At 37.9% G+C, this 21177-nt stretch overlaps 1 protein-coding gene across 4 annotated transcripts; it reads right to left on the reverse strand.

Annotated features, from left to right (window-relative positions):
* Nucleotides 1-4050: 4050 nt before the first annotated feature.
* Nucleotides 4051-21076, reverse strand: UCHL5 (ubiquitin C-terminal hydrolase L5). Of its 4 annotated transcripts, XM_015635711.3 has the most exons (11): nucleotides 20860-21028; nucleotides 19367-19430; nucleotides 17524-17629; nucleotides 9856-9981; nucleotides 9710-9771; nucleotides 9503-9633; nucleotides 8080-8143; nucleotides 6887-6989; nucleotides 6348-6461; nucleotides 5948-6046; nucleotides 4051-4649 (listed from the first exon to the last, which is right to left on the reverse strand). In XM_015635711.3, exons 1-11 carry the CDS (start codon nucleotides 20939-20941, stop codon nucleotides 4605-4607), a joined length of 996 nt encoding a protein of 331 aa, XP_015491197.1. In that variant the 5' UTR covers nucleotides 20942-21028; the 3' UTR covers nucleotides 4051-4604. The 4 variants fall into 4 exon arrangements, with proteins under 4 accessions (XP_015491197.1, XP_033372386.1, XP_033372387.1 ...); XM_033516495.1 differs by lacking the exon at nucleotides 5948-6046 and having other exon boundaries at nucleotides 20860-21076; XM_033516496.1 differs by lacking the exons at nucleotides 19367-19430; nucleotides 20860-21028 and adding an exon at nucleotides 13881-13964 and having other exon boundaries at nucleotides 17524-17597.
* Nucleotides 21077-21177: the final 101 nt, after the last annotated feature.

Here is a 21177-nt window from a genome sequence, read left to right on the forward strand (position 1 = left end):
GCCCCACTGATCAATGATGGTGATGTGTGAGTTTACTAACCAATAAGAGGTTTTTTTTCTGTACTTTTCACGTATCGGTCTATAAAAAAGACCTGAAACAATAAACCGGGAGAAATTCTCCTGATAGACTCCCTAGAGAGTGTGTGTCGTTCTTCTCGCCATTCCTAATAGAGCGACATCCTGCAGCTCCTGGCTGGCAACACATGAGAAACTGCAAACTCCTGGACTCAGAATAAGCATTGCTTAGCCATCACTGAAAACATCTGTGTGTTATCTACATTATTCTCATGCTCCATACAAAACACTCCAGCTCCAGCTACCAAGGAGAAAATTGTCTGTATCCCAGCCTAGCTAGGATCAACTTCATTTCCAGCTCTGCATTCATGTGATGCTGTCCTAATATACGTATAACTGCATTTATATCCAAGACACACATTATGAAAAAATGGTTCTACAAATTCGGGAAATACAGTAAAAAAATTGCCATCAGTTTGATCAGGAAAAAACAGTATGAGAAAATAGTAGTTTTGAAATGTTCTACTTATTCATTAAACAGCCTTTTTAAGAAACAAAATATTTTTCATTTACACATTGGACTAACAAATTTTGTTAAAATTTGATCTTTACATCCTTTTTTTGTCTTTCCACAAATCCAGAAAGATTGCTTGCAATTTAAGTTTTCTAATTTCTGAAACAATTGCTACTAAAATTTGTTGATAATTCCAAAAATAATTTTATGCTTCAGCAAAATTCCTTTGCCTTTTGTACATGCCCAAGTATGCCAGTAAATGTAATTTTAAAAGCAGAAATGTATCTTCCTCTGTAAGAGTCTTTCTGTTTCACTGGACAATAATGCTGCAGTGAATTGCTAAAGTTGAAAATTGTCACAGAGTTTATGTTCTCATTAACCTCATCAGTTTTGTACAAAACACAGATATGGATCTCAGGTTTTTCTGAAACAGATCTTAACTTTTCAGCCACAGCAATGACTCATGGAGATCCTTCCACCAGTGAAGAACATAGTCTATGTTTTATTTGTTCAGTCAAAATTTTATGCTGTTTATATAAATATATATGCAATATATACAAAGCACCAACAGATAACAATGTTTTGTATCAGAATTTCAAAAAATTCAGCCTACAAGACCAAAGGAGTTCACAGTCCAATGAAGTACAGGTAAAATAAGAGAAACAAACATATTTTACTATTTACAGTTTCGAATATCTGAAAAAAAAAAAGAAAAAAAAAAAAAGAAAACAAACCAAACCTCTTTTTCTTTTCTGTTCCTTATCTGAGTCTTTTAGGAAGAAACTGGAAGATTTCTTAACAAATACATGTACACTGACAGTGAATAATTGTTGAGGGTTAGGTGTCCTTTTTTGTTTGTTTGTTTTTTTGTTTTGGTTTGGTTTTTTTGTTTTGTTGTTCTGGCCTGCCCGTGGAATTTTTACCCATTAGTTGCAGAGACAACCTAACTGTGGGTATTTAGTGGGTGATTGATAAAGGACAAAGAGTGGCCTGGCCCAGGGGGGGAAGGGGGCAGGAAAGGAGGGTGGGGACAGTTTTTGGCTGGCTTTCTTCGGTTTCAGGGAGAGACATTTCGTTTTCTGAGTCGCGGAGCTACTGTGGGATTGAGAAGAGAATTTTGCCATCACCCAGACGGAGCTGCTTCTTCTCTTTCTTCCCTCTTTGTTGGTGGCCTCACACCCCTTGTCCCACCGGGATGTGCGGCAATGCCAGACACCGCTGCGGAGCTGCTGATACACCTCATCCACCAGCCCAGGATCTCTGCTCGTCCCTGCTGTTCCAGCTGACTGTTCCTCAGAGCCCTGCAGGAGCACCAGGACTGACTGCCCGATGGGGATTGTGAAACAAAGCCTCTCCTCCATCCCGTCTCAGCCGAGGAAGCTGTCCCGGGGTCCCTGGTTCTGTTTTCTTGTTATTGCTGTAGTTATTGTTGTTTGTTTGCCTGGTTATACTAGTAAAGAACTAGTATATTATTATCTAGTATATTAATAACTAGAACTAGTTATTCCTATCCCCAGATCTCTGCCTAAAGGCCCCTTGATTTCAAAATTATAATAATTCGGAGGGAGGGGGGTCTACATTCTGTTATAAATTTTTATTATGATATTGGCTCTTGCAGATGAATATTATATATTAAATACTTTTTAGCTATGTATGTACCTTTTTCTTGCTAACAAGTTTTAAGTTTAAAAGAATTTCCTAGGTATAAGGCAAGGAAACCCCAGAGGGCAAGGACACTGGGGCCCAAGCTGTTATCAGGAGAACAATAGAAGCCAAACTGTTATCAGCGGAAGATATGAAGACCAGCTACCCTCAGGAAAAGGATGAGGGGCCCGGATGGTTATCTGCCCTGACCATCTGCAGAAGAAAAGAAACCAAACTCCAGAATAAATGCTGACCAGCAAAATAAATGCTGACCAGCAGAAAATAAAAATTGTACAAAAACATGATCTAAGAGGGCGGAACCAGGGAGGGGATGCTTTGAATATTCATTGGACCTTCATAGCAGGGGGGAATAAAAGGGAGAGTTCCTGGGATACCAGGTGTGTTCCTGGAAACCCCACCAGGGGCACCCAGCAGTTTTAACCCTTTGCTTTATTTCTTTTGTCTCCTAATTGTCTTTGTATTTATATTAAATTCTTTTTATAATTTATTAAGTGAATCTCATTTTTAAGAATTCTTTCATCCCAAGGGAGGCTCCTGCTCTCCCTAGCAGACACCTGTCTTCTAGAACCAAGACAATAATTCAGTGTGTATTGCTGCAATAGCCTGTTACTATCTGTGGAGGGAGCCCAATCCTCTGACAGGTTTCCTCCCTGGAGCTCTCCCCTCTAAGACAAAACCACCTAGTCATGGTGACTAGGTGAACCCCTTCCTGCTTCAGGACCCCATGTTATCTCCCTGGAAACTATTGGTCATTTTACCCCAGCCTCAGACCATTGGTCCCCTTCCCAATATAAGCCTAGGCTTTTGCCCTGCTCAGGGGTAGATTGTCACTGGCCCACTTCACTGAAGCCTGCAATAACGGACCCTGCAGAATGCCACACGCTGCTGGGGTAACCCATGAATGGAGCTGTCTAGGCTGATCTGAGCTGATCACTGCAAGAGCAGAAATCACTTCTAAAAGAGCTGATCACTTGAAACCATAGGCCATGCTCCTAAGGGTTGTCCCTGGAAACTGCCTGGAACTCCCCGGGACGTCTATCTGGGATTGTTGCTGGCAGAGCTAGGGGGTTGGACAGACCCAGCTGCAACAGCTATCCATACCAAAACAATCTATTCACGGCTCATATTCAGGCAGCATTTACTGTGTCAAGACACCCAATGAACTCTGTTTCCTGGGTATTTCCTTTGGTGCATGGGACACAGCTCAAACATCTTCTACAGCAATAGTCCGCTATGGATGCTAAATCTGAACCACAGTGCCTGGTACAGATTACAGGCCGCACAACTTCTCAGGCTGGCCCTGAGAAAGTAGTCTGGGAAAGACATGAGAAAGAATTAAAACAATCCTCAGGGACACAAAACAACCTTGCAGATGTTGTTATGTGTTCCTTGTTTTCCTTGCAGGAGAAAGTCAGGGGGGTAGTGAACCCCACTGACCAATGATGGTAATGTAGCAGTTTACTAACCAATAAGAGTTTCCTTTCTGTACTTTCCACGTATCTGTCTATAAAGCAGGCCTGGAGCAATAAACTAAGAGATCCTCTTGTTCTGACTCCCTTGAGAGTCTGTGTCATTCTTTCCCGCCGATCCCAATTAGAACGACAGTCCGCAACAATAATCTTTGATATACCTTTTCCCTTATATTACTTCTCAAAGTCAAATAAAAAGCACTGCTTTCAAGACTTAAATTGAACACACCTCAAAAGAGGAATACCTTTTATCCAAGAATATTAACTCCCCAAAACAAGCGTGCCTTCTTTCTACCTCAAATTTAGAATGCATATACTCTAGTCACAAGGCTGTTGACCTCCATATCCTAATCATTTTATCCTGTAATAAAATACCACAGAAAAAAGTTTGCCAAAATAAAAATGGGAATATTTATTATCTTTTCTACTAAAGCAATGCAGTTCTTTTGAGATTATACATTGGTCTTTGCAAATGTTTCTACAGCTAAATTCATACTTTTCCATTTTGTAAAAAAATTAGACACATACTTCATAAAAACACAGACACAGGCTATGTCACTGAACAACTGGAAAGGATTATTAGTAGCAATGAGCAAAGAAAACTCACGCTTATACTTAAACCTCTGGCATTTGGATCATTATCATGTTCAAGTGGGACAAAATGGGGACATTTTCCTTGCTCATTTCTGGGTCCACTTCCCAAACTTTCAGCAATCAGACAGACTGTTAAATACTGAATGTGACCAGGAGAATATAAACATTGCTCAGCGGTAATATATGCACAAGATAGGGAAAGGAAGAGTCAGACCCATGCAAACAGTACAAGACAAACCATTACAATTGGCAAACGTGCGCTGGACAAAAATTGAAGTTTATGAAAAGTTTTATTTGTTGTCATGAAAATACTAATAGAAGCAAGTATGTGTTTTGCAACGTCATCTTCATTTGGCCTCCTGAGCTTTCTTGGCATTCTGTTTTTCTTTTGCCTAAGAAACAAGGGGAGATAGCATCAAGCTTTGAAAAGATGAAGATCATTCTGGAGCTTTGAATTACTACCCATTTTATTTCTGAATATTACAAATATGCTGGAAAAAGAAAAATTTAAATGTAAATTTGGACCCTTCAGAAGCATCCTACTACTATATTATTAGGTTAGTATATAAAGCCTTTTAAGAATAAATACAGGTTTAAATAAATAATGCAAGAGAAGCTGAGATTACTTAACTTCAGTAGGAGAAAAGCACTATTTTAAAATAATAATTTAAACTTCCATTTTTCATACCTCCATACCAATTTCATTTAACATAGAAAAAACTCTTCCTAATGGAAATGTTTTATGTCACAAGAAAATACCACATTCAGATATATAGATTATCAAAACTAAACTCTGAAACAAAACAAGATCTTAGTGGTTTAGATCTTTCAAGTAAGTGGAAAAACTCCCCACAAAAGTTCTTGCCAAAATATTTGCAGACAGATTCTCATAACTTGTATCAATCATAAATAGTTCAAATTGATAGGGAACTGGCACTTTCTTCCTTATGAATTTACTTAAGAAACAGATTGGGCAAGAAGAGGGGACAAATCAAGCAATATAGGCAAACAACTTTCTGTCAAAACATTAGTTCTGAATCAGGCTGCTGCTTGTTATCACATATTATTGAAGAGAATAGCATCAAATTCAGTGATTTAGAATTAAGATTTGTTACCACCAGTTCACTAGTCATTTGCTTGTGAAAGCAGCTTGGTTGCTTTATTTCTTATAAACTGTGAGCCTGCAAATTTACCTGCCTAAATAAATTCAGCTAAAGAATGTACTTATTCATATACAGCTCTTCTTTCATTATACTAATTCAGACATCCTTTTTCAGTGACTACAAAATCAGGGATCCTGCCTCTGGCATTCAAGCTTAAGTGCACACCAGCACAGATGTGAGTACAATTCAAGTACTTGACCAGTTTAATAACCTTGCCGAAGTGGCAGACATGCTTAAAGTTTTAATACAAACCTTAGCAGTAAATCAATATTAATAGCTAGATACCTTAGAAAGGGGGAAACCCAAGCCAGTAAATAAGCACAAGAGCAATGAGAAAGGAGGGATTGAATTCCCAGCACCATGACACGGCTGCCACTATGCAGTCACCACCTGCTACAGGGGCCACAGGACTGTGGGGAGCCTTCCCTGGCCAAAGATCTTGGAAGAATAAATGGCATGGGCTTGTTTATTTAAAAGAGGAGGTATGAAGAATTATAGTAATATACTATCAGCTAGGAAATACTCACTTTCTCTACTAATGGTATTAACTGCTGGTGCTCTGCTAGAGTCTTTAACAATTCCATGATGAAAGGCAGGTAGTTATGTTTTCTTCTAATATTTTCAATCTAAAAATAAGTTAAAAGCATTAACAGAATTATTATATAGCTGAACTATCTTCTAGTCCCTATCCAGTTCCTTCAGATTAATTGCAAAGCTCCCATATATATATACACACACACATATATACACATATATACATTATATATATACACATTATATATATACACACAGACATTATATATATAATATATATAATTTAGATATATATATTATATATAATTTATATATATATATATAAGTAAATAAAAGCTAGCTTTTTCTTACAACTGTTCCAATAATTTAATCAGAAAAGCAAAGGCTACATACCTTATATCTTTTTAATTTTTGGTTCTCTTCTTCAATTAACATCTGGTATTTTGCAACTTCTGATTGTAAAGAACTTAACATATTACTACTTTGATCTGTATCCATAGGCTCCTCCTTCCACAAAACAAAAATTTAAAAGGATGATGTTACTCCATTTTTAATTTTTTTTTTTTTTTTAAAGCAAGTTTTGTCTCAAGGGTATTTCTATCATAGAAAGATTCAGTTTCATCTACCGTTACAGGAACATTCCAGGAATTTCTGCAGTTAGTTAGTTACAAGCAGGTATTGGGAAAGGAACAGTTCCAGCACCACAGCAAATGAGTCAAGGCAGAAAGTCAAAATGACATGGTCAACACTGTGCTGAGTGCTCAGCTCAGAGCTGCAGCACTGAGTGCATCCACACTGTGTGGACAGATCTCCAGCAATCACTCCCTGCTTTTTTAATGCTACACCATTTGGAGCAAGGAAGGGAAGTGAATACTGAAGTCAACACACAACTATGAGAGAACTACTTTAGCAATTTCAATTCCATGGCCTACCTCTGCCAGTTGCTGCTGTAGCTCTGCAATCCTTTGCTCATATATCATCTTCCTGTCAGACACAATAGCCATCAAGTTAAACCTTATTTCACCTTCACTGTATCTAAATGAGGAACAGGAAAAAAAGCAACAAAGACAAACCACTTTCAAAATTAGTTACCATCATGACAACTGAAAAGCCCTCTCCTTGATTTCATTTTAAGAACTCCAGTTCATGGAAACAAAATTTTAAATGGGTCTATTAAATTAAGTTGTGCTACAGATCCAATCTTTTTATAAAATAAAATCAGACCACAAATTAATTCTATCCAATATATAACTCCTGATAACCTTCTTTCCCCAGAATTTATTATTCCTGTCTGTGGTCACAGAACAAATACTGAAACTGTTCAAAAGGAAAAAGAAAACATCACAACAGAACTTACAGAAGATGCTTCACTTACAGAAGATGCTTCACACAATAGTTATTACTTTCTCATTACTATTACTTGTCAGAAAATATTGGAGACCTCTCCACACAGTGTAATTAGTACATTCAACACTTAGACTAGCAGGCCCTTTGGAGGTTACAGTCTCCAAAAGCAACTTGGTAGTCCTGTTTTGCTTACAAAAAAACAAAGTCCTCAGGGAAAAGCTTAGAATTGTTTTCTAAAAATGGCATAAAATCAAGTTTATTTCTAACATATTTGGGCCTGCAGTTTGGAATGAGAATTAAGAAGAAGGAAAGTTCCATAGTATGCTTTTCTAGCTTAAATTACTAAGAAAAGCCACATTCCTAAGAAAAACTTATTTCTAAATAACACTTGTATGTACTATCTAGTATTTTTAAGTGCATAGGCAAACGTTATTCACGGTCATAACACTCTTAGCTTTCACTCACAAAGATCCACAGCTGAGTAACAGAGATAACAATCTTCTTTTCCAGAGCACTCGTAGGATCTCTCTTCACTACATAGACACCTACTTGGATTAATTATGCAGGAGCACAGTGTATCTGAGATTTATCTATCATCACATTTGCCTCATGCTGGGCAACAGGTTCTCGAGTCACACAGTGATATGCATAAAAAAGTGATGCATAAGTGTCATTACTTAGAAATTCGGAGGAAATCCTTTAACTGAAGGAAATTAAGACTACAGAGTTTTTAAGCATAGGTCAGGTGCTATATTTTAAAGGCATCACAGCCATTTACTTTTGTATGCGCTTCTCTATGACAGGCCGCACTGCACTTATCCAGTCATCCTGATGGCATGCACCTAGGGAAAAAACAGGAAAAAAATTCATCGTCTTTGCAAAATTTAACAAAAGAAAATATTCAATGCAATTGCAAAATTTATTGCAAAGTCAACTCGTATAATTCAGGCTTACACAGCAACTTCAGAGTATATAAGCAGTTTTTCCCTAGCTACTGCAGTCTGAAATTACTCAGGTGGTTTATCAGGAGGTGGAAGACATTTTATTAATATTAACAGAATTAAATAGATTAAAAGATAACACAGTGGCCAAAGCAATGGAACAAAGCTAAACTTTAAGAGCATAAGCATCTAGCATTTGTTTTGCCAATAACAAGAAATAAAAGGATGGGGAAAATATGTTACGTAAGATTTTTATGACACAAGGGAAATCAGTTGGTATGACAACACTGAAGTAGAGCAAAGGAAAATGGACAGGTACACTATGGACAGGTACAGCTGTTTAATATTAACTCTTGATTTTATCTATGTAGATGAACTATAATGTTAAAAAGGCAGAAAGAAAAAACATAAAAGGATATATGACAGAGAACTTGATTTCAAGATATATGACAATACCTACAGGTGTCTTCCTAAGTTGAAAATGCCTCTTTTGCAATTTCAAGACCTTAAAGTAAATTTAGAGACTCATGATCTTCTGACCATACAAATGATGTTACTGTTAGGAAGGCAGACTGTACAGTATATCTAGACAGACTAAAGACAAGATTAAACAGCAAGCTGTTGCTCAGCCTAAATGTAAATAAAATTGTCAAGAAATCTGGGAAAACACTCTGGGAATGGAGTGTGGAAAACGTTGTTCACAATGTATCAGACTCTAAAGTACAGATACATGATAGGCAGTGCAGAGCTTTTTCAAGACTCAACAGGGCACAGCTGTCAAGAAAAACTACAAAACAGAAGCCCATCTTACAGAGAATAAAGCTATTTGCTTTTAAACCATTAGGTAAACACTTGCTGTCTTAAGAAGAAAAAGGGCACTGTGCAAACACAAGCCACATAATGGGAAAAAAATACTTGGAGTAAGCTGTATACATTCTCCCTTTATGTAAACTTCTCTCTTGCAACAAAACTATCAAGGTTTTGGAAGGGATTGCAGGACCTGATAATTTGATTACTAAATGAAAAGAGAAAGCATCAGAGACATGGAGGAAGCAGGGAGAAAACTGTATTTTTAAACCAACAAAGCTAAAACAATATAAATGACTGCAAGGAAGTACAAGCCTACAGCACATTCAGAAAACTTTCAGGAGATTCTTTAGTTTGATAAATCATTTGCTTTTAGTCTATAACTTATGACAAATTTGTTGCAAAAAGCCATTGTCAATATAAAGGATGTTCAGCAAAAATGTAAAATGTTACCTAAATCAATTGGTCCTTCCCTTAAGCCATCTAGCTCATATAGCCTCCCATTAACAGGAACATAGCTTACAAAGTGAAAGGCATCTTCTTCCTTTGCTGAAGACTTTGCATCAAACTCAAACATCTGTTGTCTGCAAAGAAAATTTAAAACCCCCTAGATTAAAAAGAATTTGCTCAAATTTTGGCCAGATTTAAAACATGTGTTACCTGGCAAAACTGTTGTGAACTTGCCGAATCACTTCTGAGTTACTCAGTGCCAAACCTTTCATCTGAAAGGAAGTAAAATACCACTTGTAAACCACCACAGCTATAACACCATGACACTCAAAATGCAGAAAACAGTGGTCACTTACTGCAGCATCAAAGCTTTGGGAAAATTCTTTAAACTCTGACAAGGTCTCTCCTAGATGAATGTCTTGATGAGCACAGTTTAACAGCACACTTACTATGGCTTGAGTTGCACAGGCATTATTTATGACCTAGAGAAAAGCATGGAGAATTTGGTCAGCACTGGTGATAAAAGTTCACTCCAAACTGTTTTTACAAACACACACTTTCTATGATGATTCACATAAGAGCTGCACCCTAATACAGACTGGATTTGCTGCCTGGGTAGCTACAGAAAAGCCCTTGCTGTCATAAAATCAGCTCTGCATGGTTGTCATATACAATTCACTGATAAAACTCGTATTTCACAGCTATCCTCAGAAACTGTCATTCCACTGCCTCACCATCTCTCTAAAGAGATTAATGTAAGGCATAGAAGAAAAGTGGAAATCCTCGGATCGCTGTGGAAAAACAACAATAATATTCAAAGCAAGCTGCCCAAATGGTGTTATTTTATTTATGCCCTTAAAAAAAAGTCAACACTCCACAGAAAAGTCCTTCGAATAATCAGATCTCCTACTAGGAGTAGGAGGTGAAAAAAATTTAATTTGAAGCAACAAAGCAGATTATGGAACCTAAAATTTTTATTAAAATGTTTTATTGGACAAAAATTTTCAAGTATTCTAGGGATAAACTAACAAAACTAGAAGTGTTCAAAGATGTGGAGATCGTTTAAATGATGGTTAGCTGAATAATACACTTGTCCAATATACCTATTCTTTTCTAGTTAATGTTTACTAGTTTGACAGTGACTAGTTTGTTAAATATTCCATTTTTAAAAAACAAACAACCCCCTTCATATTAAAGCCATGTCTTTAATATTGTTTACTAATAACCAAACTAAAACACTGTGTTTAAAGAAAGAAGCTACAAGGATTATTAAACATAATTTGAGATTTATCTAAATGCACTGTCATCAAGTAGTATGAGGCCATAATGCAAGAGTTTATATTAGCATTTTTTTCCCCAGAGAGCTATAGGTTAGGAAAAGAGTAATGTATCATTAGTCTTTGAGACTATTTTGCAATTGAAAATTCTACTTAAAACTTCCAGAGAGGATGTGAATTTCGTATAAAAAAATGAGAATCAGTCCAGGTCCATGAATGTGAAACGACTTCCATCAAGAAAGGAGAAAAAAAAAAAGAGAAAACACAAGCAAACTGTTTTACAATCAAGGCTAGTCCTGACAAAGGAAAACCTAGTTTGTTAATACTAAAAGCCACATCATAAATTTATTTTCTATACTTCAGGCTGTTCTCATTTCAGATTATATCTGTATGTAGATGATAAATGATAAAACACTTCTTAAATTAAGAAAAATACAATCTAGTTGATCTAAATGGTAATCAAGGGAGTCAACTACACATGCAGAACAGATTACAGCAGCCAAAACTCAAATTAAACCAACTGCAGGTATTCAAGCTAAGGGCTAGAACACACAGATGCAAAATAAAGGACATACAAGGAAAATCCATCAAGGGCAGCGAAATAACAAACCAGCAGCAGAAAAACTCAAACCCCCAGACTAGTAGAATAGCATACTTTGAATTATACTGTAATATAGAAAAAAAAAACCTAAGAACTAATGACTCTCTGAGATACAACTAAAATATGTAATCAGAGACAGTTGTAAAGTAGTCCTAGGATAAAAGCAGGGAAATCTCAAGCGGATCAGAGTGGGTGAAGCTGATGCAGTGTAATTTAGCTGATAGAGAAGCAGAAGGTACAGACACCTCTGCTGACACACTGTTAGAATAGAGCTGTTAAAATGAAAGCAGGGTCACTACAGCAAATTGTATTTGTAAATTATAATTAATAAAGGGCATTATAGGAGGGACAGGACTAAATGTTGACTAATTTTGCTGAAAAATCAAGATGGAACAATCAAGAGTTGCTCTCTTTACAGACAATAATGGCTTGAAAACAAGAAAGGGAAATTTACTGAGATTTTGTGCCTAGAGGCAAGATCAACACGGAAACTACTGAATAGCAGGATACAGAAGTTTGAAACAGAAAATTAAATCAGAGGAAAAAATTAGACTTGCCAAAGAATTAATGGGCTCATCAAATATTGGCCTTTAAGCATATTTTGTATTCCAACTACAGAATGAGACAAGTCTGATAAGTATATAGGGGCCAAGGTAAAGAAAGTCTGACTGCTAGAAAACAATATGCAAAAGATGCACATCTGAAAGCAACAGCCTCCAGCTGTTGAAATGGAAACACATTACAGAAATACCTTCTAGAACTTCAGTCAAGTGAGAGGCAGGAGGTAAGGAAAAGGCAGCAACAACAGTCCTATAGCAGAGGACTAGAAGGAAATGCAGGTGATGTGCATAAAAATCCAGTGTGCTCCTGGATGTAGATGACACAGGAGAACTACCAAGATGGAACAAGGGAATATCTAGCTAGTGGTAGCTCACAGGCAGGGCGAAGAGTGCAGAGGGAGGATGTGATTCCAGGACCAAATGTGGGCAAGTGCCGGATTTGTCACACAGACACAATGCCATCACTGCACACAGCCCATCCAGCACTGCTCCACACACAACCTAGAGAATCCTTCAGGATATGTATCTCTAATTTCCAGTGTATCTCTTAATTAGGGTGCCTCAGCATTAGCAGAAAACATTTTTTGCATTTAGGTAATGTGATAATAAATACAGGTTATTCCAAAAACATTTTTATTTAGACTTGAAGATTAAGAGGATTTTCTGTATTTGTCCAGAAATAACCAACATTTGCCTAGATATTTCTGTCCAGGATGTCTTGGTGAGGTATTATAATGATCAATACACAAGACTCCAACTTAAAGCAGTCATAATAGTTAAAAGATTTTGTAGGCAAAAGTCCAAAGTGTATTTAACAATATTTTAAAGAAAATTGTAACATACATACACACAAAGAAATGTATCAAGAGAAGACTGACCTACCCCCAAGTGAAGCTCACCTTCACCAAGGAACCAATTGATAAGGCTACTCTCTAAGTAAGATGCATTATTTCCTAAGCATGCACCTTTCTCTAGGGATCAAATTTGACCTTCTGGATCACCTTTAGGCAGAAGTACTTGAAATTCTTAACTCACATCTTCTACCTGATGGATTATGCATTTTGCTTTCCAAAAAAGCTATGGACAAGCCTGTGCTCCAATTGGTAGTAAAACCAGCAAATTCCTGGGCTCCACTTACTAAACATCCCAACAGTACAGAATGGTTGATTTTACAGAGCTCAACTGAAAAATTCAGCATTAGCACAAAGTTCTGCAATTGATTCTAGTTTAGAAAACCGATACACTTTTTTTTTCCATTTTAATTTTGTTGGAGTAAAGATATAATCATTCTACACCTATATTCAGTTACTGAAAATCTCTTTCTGATTTGTTTTATGTCTTGAAGTTGTACTTCTTGTAAGTTATCTGTTACACCAAACTCAGCTTTAACACAGATATCTGGTCTATCTTAATGCTACCAAGTCTCAAAGAGTCAAAAATTTTGAGCTTGAAATCAGTTAAGTACTGTAAATGTAAAAAAAAAAATACATATGCTTCCCCTAGTGCCATGAACATAACCAGAGACTGTTTTCTTATAAATTAGTATAATTAATATAGTATAATTTATAAGCTACTCCTTCTGAAGATATTCACAATTAATGACATTAATAATCTGTCATGACAATGCAAAATAAAATAAATACATGGCACCTAAGAAAGGCAGGATACCAACAGTTCCATACTAAAAGCTGAAAAATGTATTAACTCAAAATAAGTAGTTTAGGTGTGCAACATGTCATTCTTTTTTGTCCAAAGACACTTTCGCAGTGCTTGGCAGAGAATGCAGCTCCTCCAGAGTGTGGCAGGAGCCAATTACATTGTGCTCAATTACATTGAGCAGATGTAATCATGTATCCACTGTGTGTGAAAACAGCACGCCCCATTGAAGCAACACAGAAATCAGGAAATTCAGAGTTAAGGCTGAAATTATATCCTTAACTCACCTCATTGTGCCTAGGTATCCTAGCTCAAAGGGTATGTAAGATCATCCAGAGTTCTGTGGCCTCAACTAGAGGACCAAACCACACCTAGGCATAACAGGGAGGCCAAATTTAACATGAGTGCACATAAAAGTGACCATTAAAAAAACTCCTTTAATATGCATGCATACCAGATAGAACTCAAAATTAACCCCCCCAACATAGTTGTGATTTAACTTAGAACAAGATCTAGTTGCCATTTGGCATTCAACTACATCATCACTATGGAAGTGGAAATGAGGAAAATGTAAGCATGCATAAGCTTCTTACCAAAATGGTGCTTCCTAATGAAATTTAAAAGATATTTTACTGGACAGTTTCAGTGCTGTAGATTTTTACCTCTAACTAAAGCTCCCCACAATGAAACAATTTTTAAGACTGAACACATTAAAAAATTGAACAGAAACAAATTTTATTTCATCTACTCAACTCTTGTTATATATTAACAGTAACCTTTGTCTTGCTCACACAGGATTCAGGAAGACACTTGAAAACATGTCTCCAGTAAAACCAATTGTACCAAATGTCTTTAGATTGGAACATTTAAAAGAAAAAAATATGTGAGAAAAGAAAGAGAGGCAAAGACTTGCTGAGATTTTTCAGGCTCCAGTGTCATGAGAGTTTTGAAGATACAGATCAATAATCTTAAATGTCATAAAAATTGCCCTAACCAATCTATTTGTTCTGGGATTCCAGCCTACAAATGAACGTAGTGTAATTTTACTCCATCAGTTTAGTAATGGAGAAAAAGGTCTTCTGAAAAGACCCTCAAAGCCAGCATAAAATTTGGCTTAAGACATACAGAGGAAATGAAAAATAAACATGAACCCAGTTGCACAATGGCTGGGAGGACTTGGTCTTTCATAATACAACTATTCAATACTAATGCTCAACTTGCGCTGGGAGGACTTGGTCTTTCATAATACAAATATTCAATACTAATGCTCAACTTGCTTTGTGCTCCTGGGTGACTCAGAAAGATTCATGTCGTTAAAGGACATGAAATGATTCACATGAACGCTTCTCAGTGTTACAATAGTTACCACCTTCCCAAGCACACTGGTCATGCGAAACGTCCATCAAAAGACGTTTCTTAGAAGGAATGTGATAAACAACCTATGTTTATAGAACTTTCATGGGAAAGTAACTAGAACTATGAAAACATTATCAGAAGGCTTTAGTTTTCAGGGAGACAGATTCAGACAGTGGTTTTGAGAAATGCAGTAACTTCAGCACCGCCATGAAGAACCCCCTGTTCTCTCACTTACCTGTCACCCGTTTTGTCCTGTACAGACACACTGAACAGACACATCTCATGGTACAGCAGAGACCAGCCCAGATAATAGGCACAGAAAACTGCATGGGGGTGAGCTTCACTGGCTCACAGAAGTTCACTGCACCTGGCTCTCATCAGAAGCAAATCGTAAGATCAGACACCCACTGAAGAAAACACTAAGTCCTCAAAACATTGCTCGTCAAGTTGGATCTCTAATTCAGGCTAACCTTCTTCAGTGTGAAAGTCACCAGAGATGAACTGGTATTAAACAAATTCCTCCAAAATATCCAAAGCAGTTTCTTTCTGTTGACTTTTAATAGTAATTGCTCTGTACCTATTTCTAGTTGTTCAGTCACAATAGCTCAATCCAGGTAAAACTGAACTGATATGAAACAGAAGCATATATATGTCTACAAGGAATGTTTTAATTTAGCAAAGCCACTGCACTGGACTGACAGATCAAAAAATTAAAAATATACTAACTCTAAACTTTTTGCAAATGACTTTTGAAACCTCTATTCCATGCCATCAGGTGGAATAACCAGGCAGTACTATTGTAAGAGTCAACATTTCTAGAAACTGCTATCCATGCTAAAATTAAGAGACAGTCCAGCACACTCTCTTTAAAGGCAGCAGGTGAAGGAAAGGGACAATTAGAAAGGAGGTTTCAGTTTAAGAACACATAAAAATATGAGTATTTCAAAGAAAACTATAAAGAAGACTTTTCACTGTTAGCCTTTAATTTTGTGGGGCTGGTTATCAAATCTAACATTATCCAAATTTTGTGATGCACATTCTGCAATCTCAAATCTCAAGAAAGCTTCTCTTAGCTATTGCCTTTGAACACAGTGTCAAGCTTCAGAAAAGGGAAGGGGGGGGTGGAAAACGCAAAGAAAGCGGAGCAAGCAGAAAAATGCTTTGGAACTTTTCACAAGAACAGCAATTCTAGGACAAACTCAGCTACTCACAGGAAACAAGACAAAATCCCTTGAGTGAGGGAAAATTTACCTTCACTTTAATATAAAAAGACAACATCCTCCAAAAAAATTCCTCTCTAGATCCCAATTAGAGTAATTTCCTCCCACCATGCAACTACCTTTTGAAAGTTATGTCAAGGATTTTCTCTGAGTTATTTGCCTCATGGCTGTATTTTAGCTACAGCCCATGGCTACTAACAGGATGTTTGGTTAGGTAGAAATCACAATCTAAACCAGTGTCTATAAGAGTTATCAAACTATAAAAACAGTAAACTGCTGCTGATCACTTTATCAATTGTTTGGCAGGACTCAAGAACTGCAGCAGGGGAAGAATGAAGGGAATCAGCATTAAAAAAGGTGAGCCATGACAGCATGAAACAGGGAGGCAATTATAAAAGAAACAAAACAGAAGGGCAGGTACAGAGTGGCCAGGATGGCCATTTGCACTGTTTTCTATATTTCTATACTTTTACCTGGAAGTGTGTGAAGATTTTTTCATACCCTGAAGTTTACTTTCAAAACACTTCTGCATTTTTGGTGGGAAATAAAACAAGAAAAATCCAACAACAAAAAAAAAAAAGAGTCCCCCAAAACCTCCACCCTAAAAACCCCAACAAACTAGACTATATAACAGTTGTCACAGAAAACCTAATAATTTGCCCTTTGATATCAATGTTTTGTAATTAATACCCATATTAAATACTCCTACTTTCATTCTGGTCACATTCTCTTGCTTTTCTTGCTTGTAAACAACACACACAGCAGTCTGTTAACTCTAAAACAAAATTTCAGTACTACTCTGTATTTAATAAAACACAATGGATTACGTCAGCAAAACAAATATTTCCTGTTATTTCTAATTTAAATAACCTTTTGGAATTGAACACTTACCAATTGAATACCAAATTGGTCTGCAAACCCTTAAAGGAAAGCATTATCCTTCACATATTCCCAGCTTCAAAGCATTTGAGAAAAACAAGAAATGAAAACAGGACCAAAATAAATTTCTTCCAACAAGTTGTTGAAAGTGGTTTCAAAAGAAGTGATTTGGTCATGGTGCTGAGAACATTTACCAAGTTGCTATATATCGCACAGAAGACTGAGTTACTTTATGGGTGAGGGCTGACAAATTAATAAGAGCTTTACTCTTCCACAGCTGCTGTTTTTGTCTGAATTGAGAGATCAAACTGATTTGCTTTGTCAACACATAGCTCCTACTCTCAGAATTTGTTGAAGCTTTCTACCTTGCAAAATATTAATTTCTGTGGTCATATTAACAAAAAAATAATTTATTTTTTGGTACTGAAAGCTATGTTTCATGATATATCTTAAACAATTACTGAATTTCTCATACCTGCTTAGCAAAAAATATCGTATCCAGTCTGGAATCCTGGACAACAGAACCTGCTGGCTCCTCTCCAGGCTGCCACTTGAAGAGAAAAATCAGCCCATGTACTGGCCTGAAAAACAAAATTTTTAGGGAAAAGGTCACCAGTACTGATGAAAAATATTAAAATTATCTGTACTGTAGCCTATCTGTATGCTGGTATGGTAATTCTGTTAATTCTTTCTAAATGTCAGGAACTTGCACTGAAATTTTCAGATGTGCTCTTTTAATTAGGCAGAAGACAATTCAGGCTTCTTTCTGTAAGTGCTAAACAATTCCAATCTGAATTAACATTTAGCCAGTAATTTTCTAAAATCAGGACCAGTTTTCCTGATCACTGCAACTTTTATAGTTGCAGAACTCTCATTTGAATTGGTTAGTGATAAAGAGCTGTCAAAGCGTTTGTCAGTCATACACAAAAGCAGGAACTAAAGTTTTGGTAATCATTCTAGACACACATGAAATATTCAAAGAGGAGCTCTCCTGAAACTTCATGCTTTATCTCTAACAACAAGTAAGAGAAACCCAGTTTTGTCTTCTAGTAAAAAATGTGTCTTGCCTTTCAGATTGCATGTCTTGAATAGTAAACAGCTTTTATTACATGTTGCACTGTATTTAGTATTCCCAGAACACAAAAAATTATCAGTAAAGGAAATAGGTCTTACAAAATCTACAGATACAGTAAGACAAAAACCTATTCATCAACTTAAATCTAAGGTCATCACCACAAAGAGGCCACAAAAGGTTTCTCTACAAAAGACAAACATATACCTGTACTGCATAAGGGACTTTTCCTAAGCTCTGACCAGAAGTCTGAAATGCATTTTTTTCAAATTCTCTCAGTGGACCTGCTGTTTAAAAAACAAAGATGCTCCCATATTCTTTCACCCCCAGTGTTTATACATTGTGTTGAATACTGCAGGCGTAAAGGGGAAGAGAGGATGGAAGCCGGCCATCCTTCAGGACTAGAAAGACACACACCTCCCAGGGCACATATAGCTGTCACTTAATGAATAGGTAAATGTTCTGATGGTGCAGACAGCATATATATGACTCTAAGGTATATACTGGCAACATTTCTGCCATTCAGGTGTTGCTTGTCAAATATCTTCCATCAAAAATTCTAGAAGTACATCCTCTGTACTGATTCCTGCATCTTTTGAAAGATTAATCCTACAAATACAGGGTATTTGCCCAAGATACAAGTGTATGGTTTGGATTAAATGATATTTTCCTCTTAAAATCCTGTACATAAACATGGATAAGACCATAGGACAAAATGTTAACAGAAATAATGTTGCTTAATAAGGGCAAAATTGTTCCACATGCCACCAGTCATTATCAATTATAAAAAGCCCATTTGCCTTCACATACATTTGAAGTAGTTTTGCAGGAAAAACAAGTTACAAAGGAATCTAACCTGAAAATAATTTAAGACAACAGAAGCAACATTCATGGGATGTGAGAAAGAAGGGAGATAAAGCAAGGAACAGAAATTCGCCCAAGAATTTGTTAAAAGCTATAAGGCAAGATAATGGCAAAATCATTAGAAAACTACTTCCACATTCCAGCTACTATCAGCATCTCTTTCAAAACCTGATTAAGCTAGATTAACTACCAAAGCATTAATAAAAAACAATTTAACTGCCATTAAATCAAAATCCTATTGAACTTCTGTAGAAACTGAATGAAAAAACACAAACACAAAATGCCCCAAACAAAAAAAAAAGTCCATCAAAAATACACCTTAGTTTGGTACACCTTCCTTCAGGGATTTCAGACAAATGTGAATAAAAAGCATGTGCCTTACTTCAATTTTTCAAAGTTCTCTGGCTCCAAACTCCATATTTCTTCAACTTGTGCTCCTCTACAGCCTGAAATAAGGAAAAAATACAGATTTCTTCAACTAACCTGTTCAGAAAGGGATGCAGCCAATACAGACAGACTTATGAAAGAAGACACAAAGACATTATGTAATATTTACAACTAGTATGTCCAGGCTATGGAACAGTCTATCTATGGGCTTTAATAGACCCTGATTAAAAAAAAAAACAAACAAGACAGGCAGAGAGAAATTATTTCAAGAACTTCTGAACCTGTGTATGGTGATGCTGTCTTTATAACACAGCTGCCTTTAAAAAAGAAGCAGAGGAGATTAAAATATCTCTGCTCACCTCATGTCCTTTGTTTAACTGAAAACAATACTGTTTATAAATGCATTATCAACAAGTTCAAAGCAGAACTTTAAACATCTATCTCCAGACAAAGATCCTCGGTAGTAGACCAAAAATGCTGTATACTCAAAGTAAGACATCTGCATAATAAAGAGCCCAAAAGGTTCAAATATTTAGTACGTGGAAGTTTAACTTATTAGCTAAAAAAAAAAAAAAACCAACAAAAAACCAAACCAACAAAAAAGTGAGTCTGGATTTAATTTCTGAGAAAAAGACATGACAGAAACTATGACTCAATAAAACATGGAGTAAAACAATTTTGGTTCTTTGGCTGAAAGTCTGTTGTAATAACCATATATTCAGTTTTAAATAGATTTTAAACGCAATTCAACACAAAATTTAACATCCCAGAAAGCCAGGCAGCTGATTGCAAGCTACCCAGCCACTGCCAAACCCTACAGCTCAGCCTAGGCACAGCCCTTTCCCTAAACGTCCTCATTCCTGGGGCTCTATAACCCAAACACCTTCCCAGCCTTAAGCTGCGCCAGGGAAGTTTAGGTTGGACATTCGGAGGAATTTTTTCAAAGGTGTGATTAAACATTAGAATGGGCTGCCTACAGAAGCGATGAAGTCACCGCCTCTGGAGGCGTTTAAGGAAAGACTAGATATGGCACTCAGTGCCACGGTCTCGTTGTCAAGGTGGTGTTGGGTCATGAGTTGGACTTGATGATCTGAGAGGCCTCTTCCAGCCTAATGGACGCTGTAACTCTACCCGGCATGTCCCTGCCGAGCTGCTCCGCAGCAGAGCAGCAGATGCCGCGGCGAGGGCTCGGCCGCGCCGCACAGGCCTCAATGGGGCCGGGCCCCCTCGGGCAGGGACACCCCGCTGATCGCAGGCGGCCAGGCAGGGCCAGGCCAACGCCGCGGACGTCACGGAAGATGCGCTCGCCCCCGGTAAGCGTGTCTCACCGCCCTCCTGGCCCTGCAGCAACCGAGTCCCGGCGGGGCGCCCCCTGCCTCCCCTCCCCGCCCGCCCGACGCCCCGCGCAGAGACAGCGGGACTCGCAGGCAGTGGTGCGGGAACAGCCCCACAGTCCCCATCACCTGCCCGGCCCCACTCAACCCTCACCGAAGCCCTTGATGAGCTCGGTAAAGACACCCGGGTCGCTCTCCATGAGGCACCACTCGCCGGCGCTGCTGCTCCCGGACATGGCGGCGCCGCCGCTCAGGCTGCGAGGCCGAGCCGCGCCGCTCCCTTCCCGGCAGGACCCGCGGCAGGCACCGCCATGGAGAGGCGGGGCGGCCGCAGGAAGCAGCCCGTGGGACTGGATCCGGGGCACCTGTGGGTGCTGGCGATACCGCTCCGGCCACAGGAGGGCCGCGCCGCACCTCGAGGATGAGCTTTGGGGTGTCTGGGGGTGGACGGCGGCTGCGGGGCCCTCGGGCC

Source organism: Parus major, chromosome 8 (genome assembly GCF_001522545.3).
Source record: "Parus major isolate Abel chromosome 8, Parus_major1.1, whole genome shotgun sequence".
Classification (NCBI taxonomy): Eukaryota; Metazoa; Chordata; class Aves; order Passeriformes; family Paridae; genus Parus; species Parus major.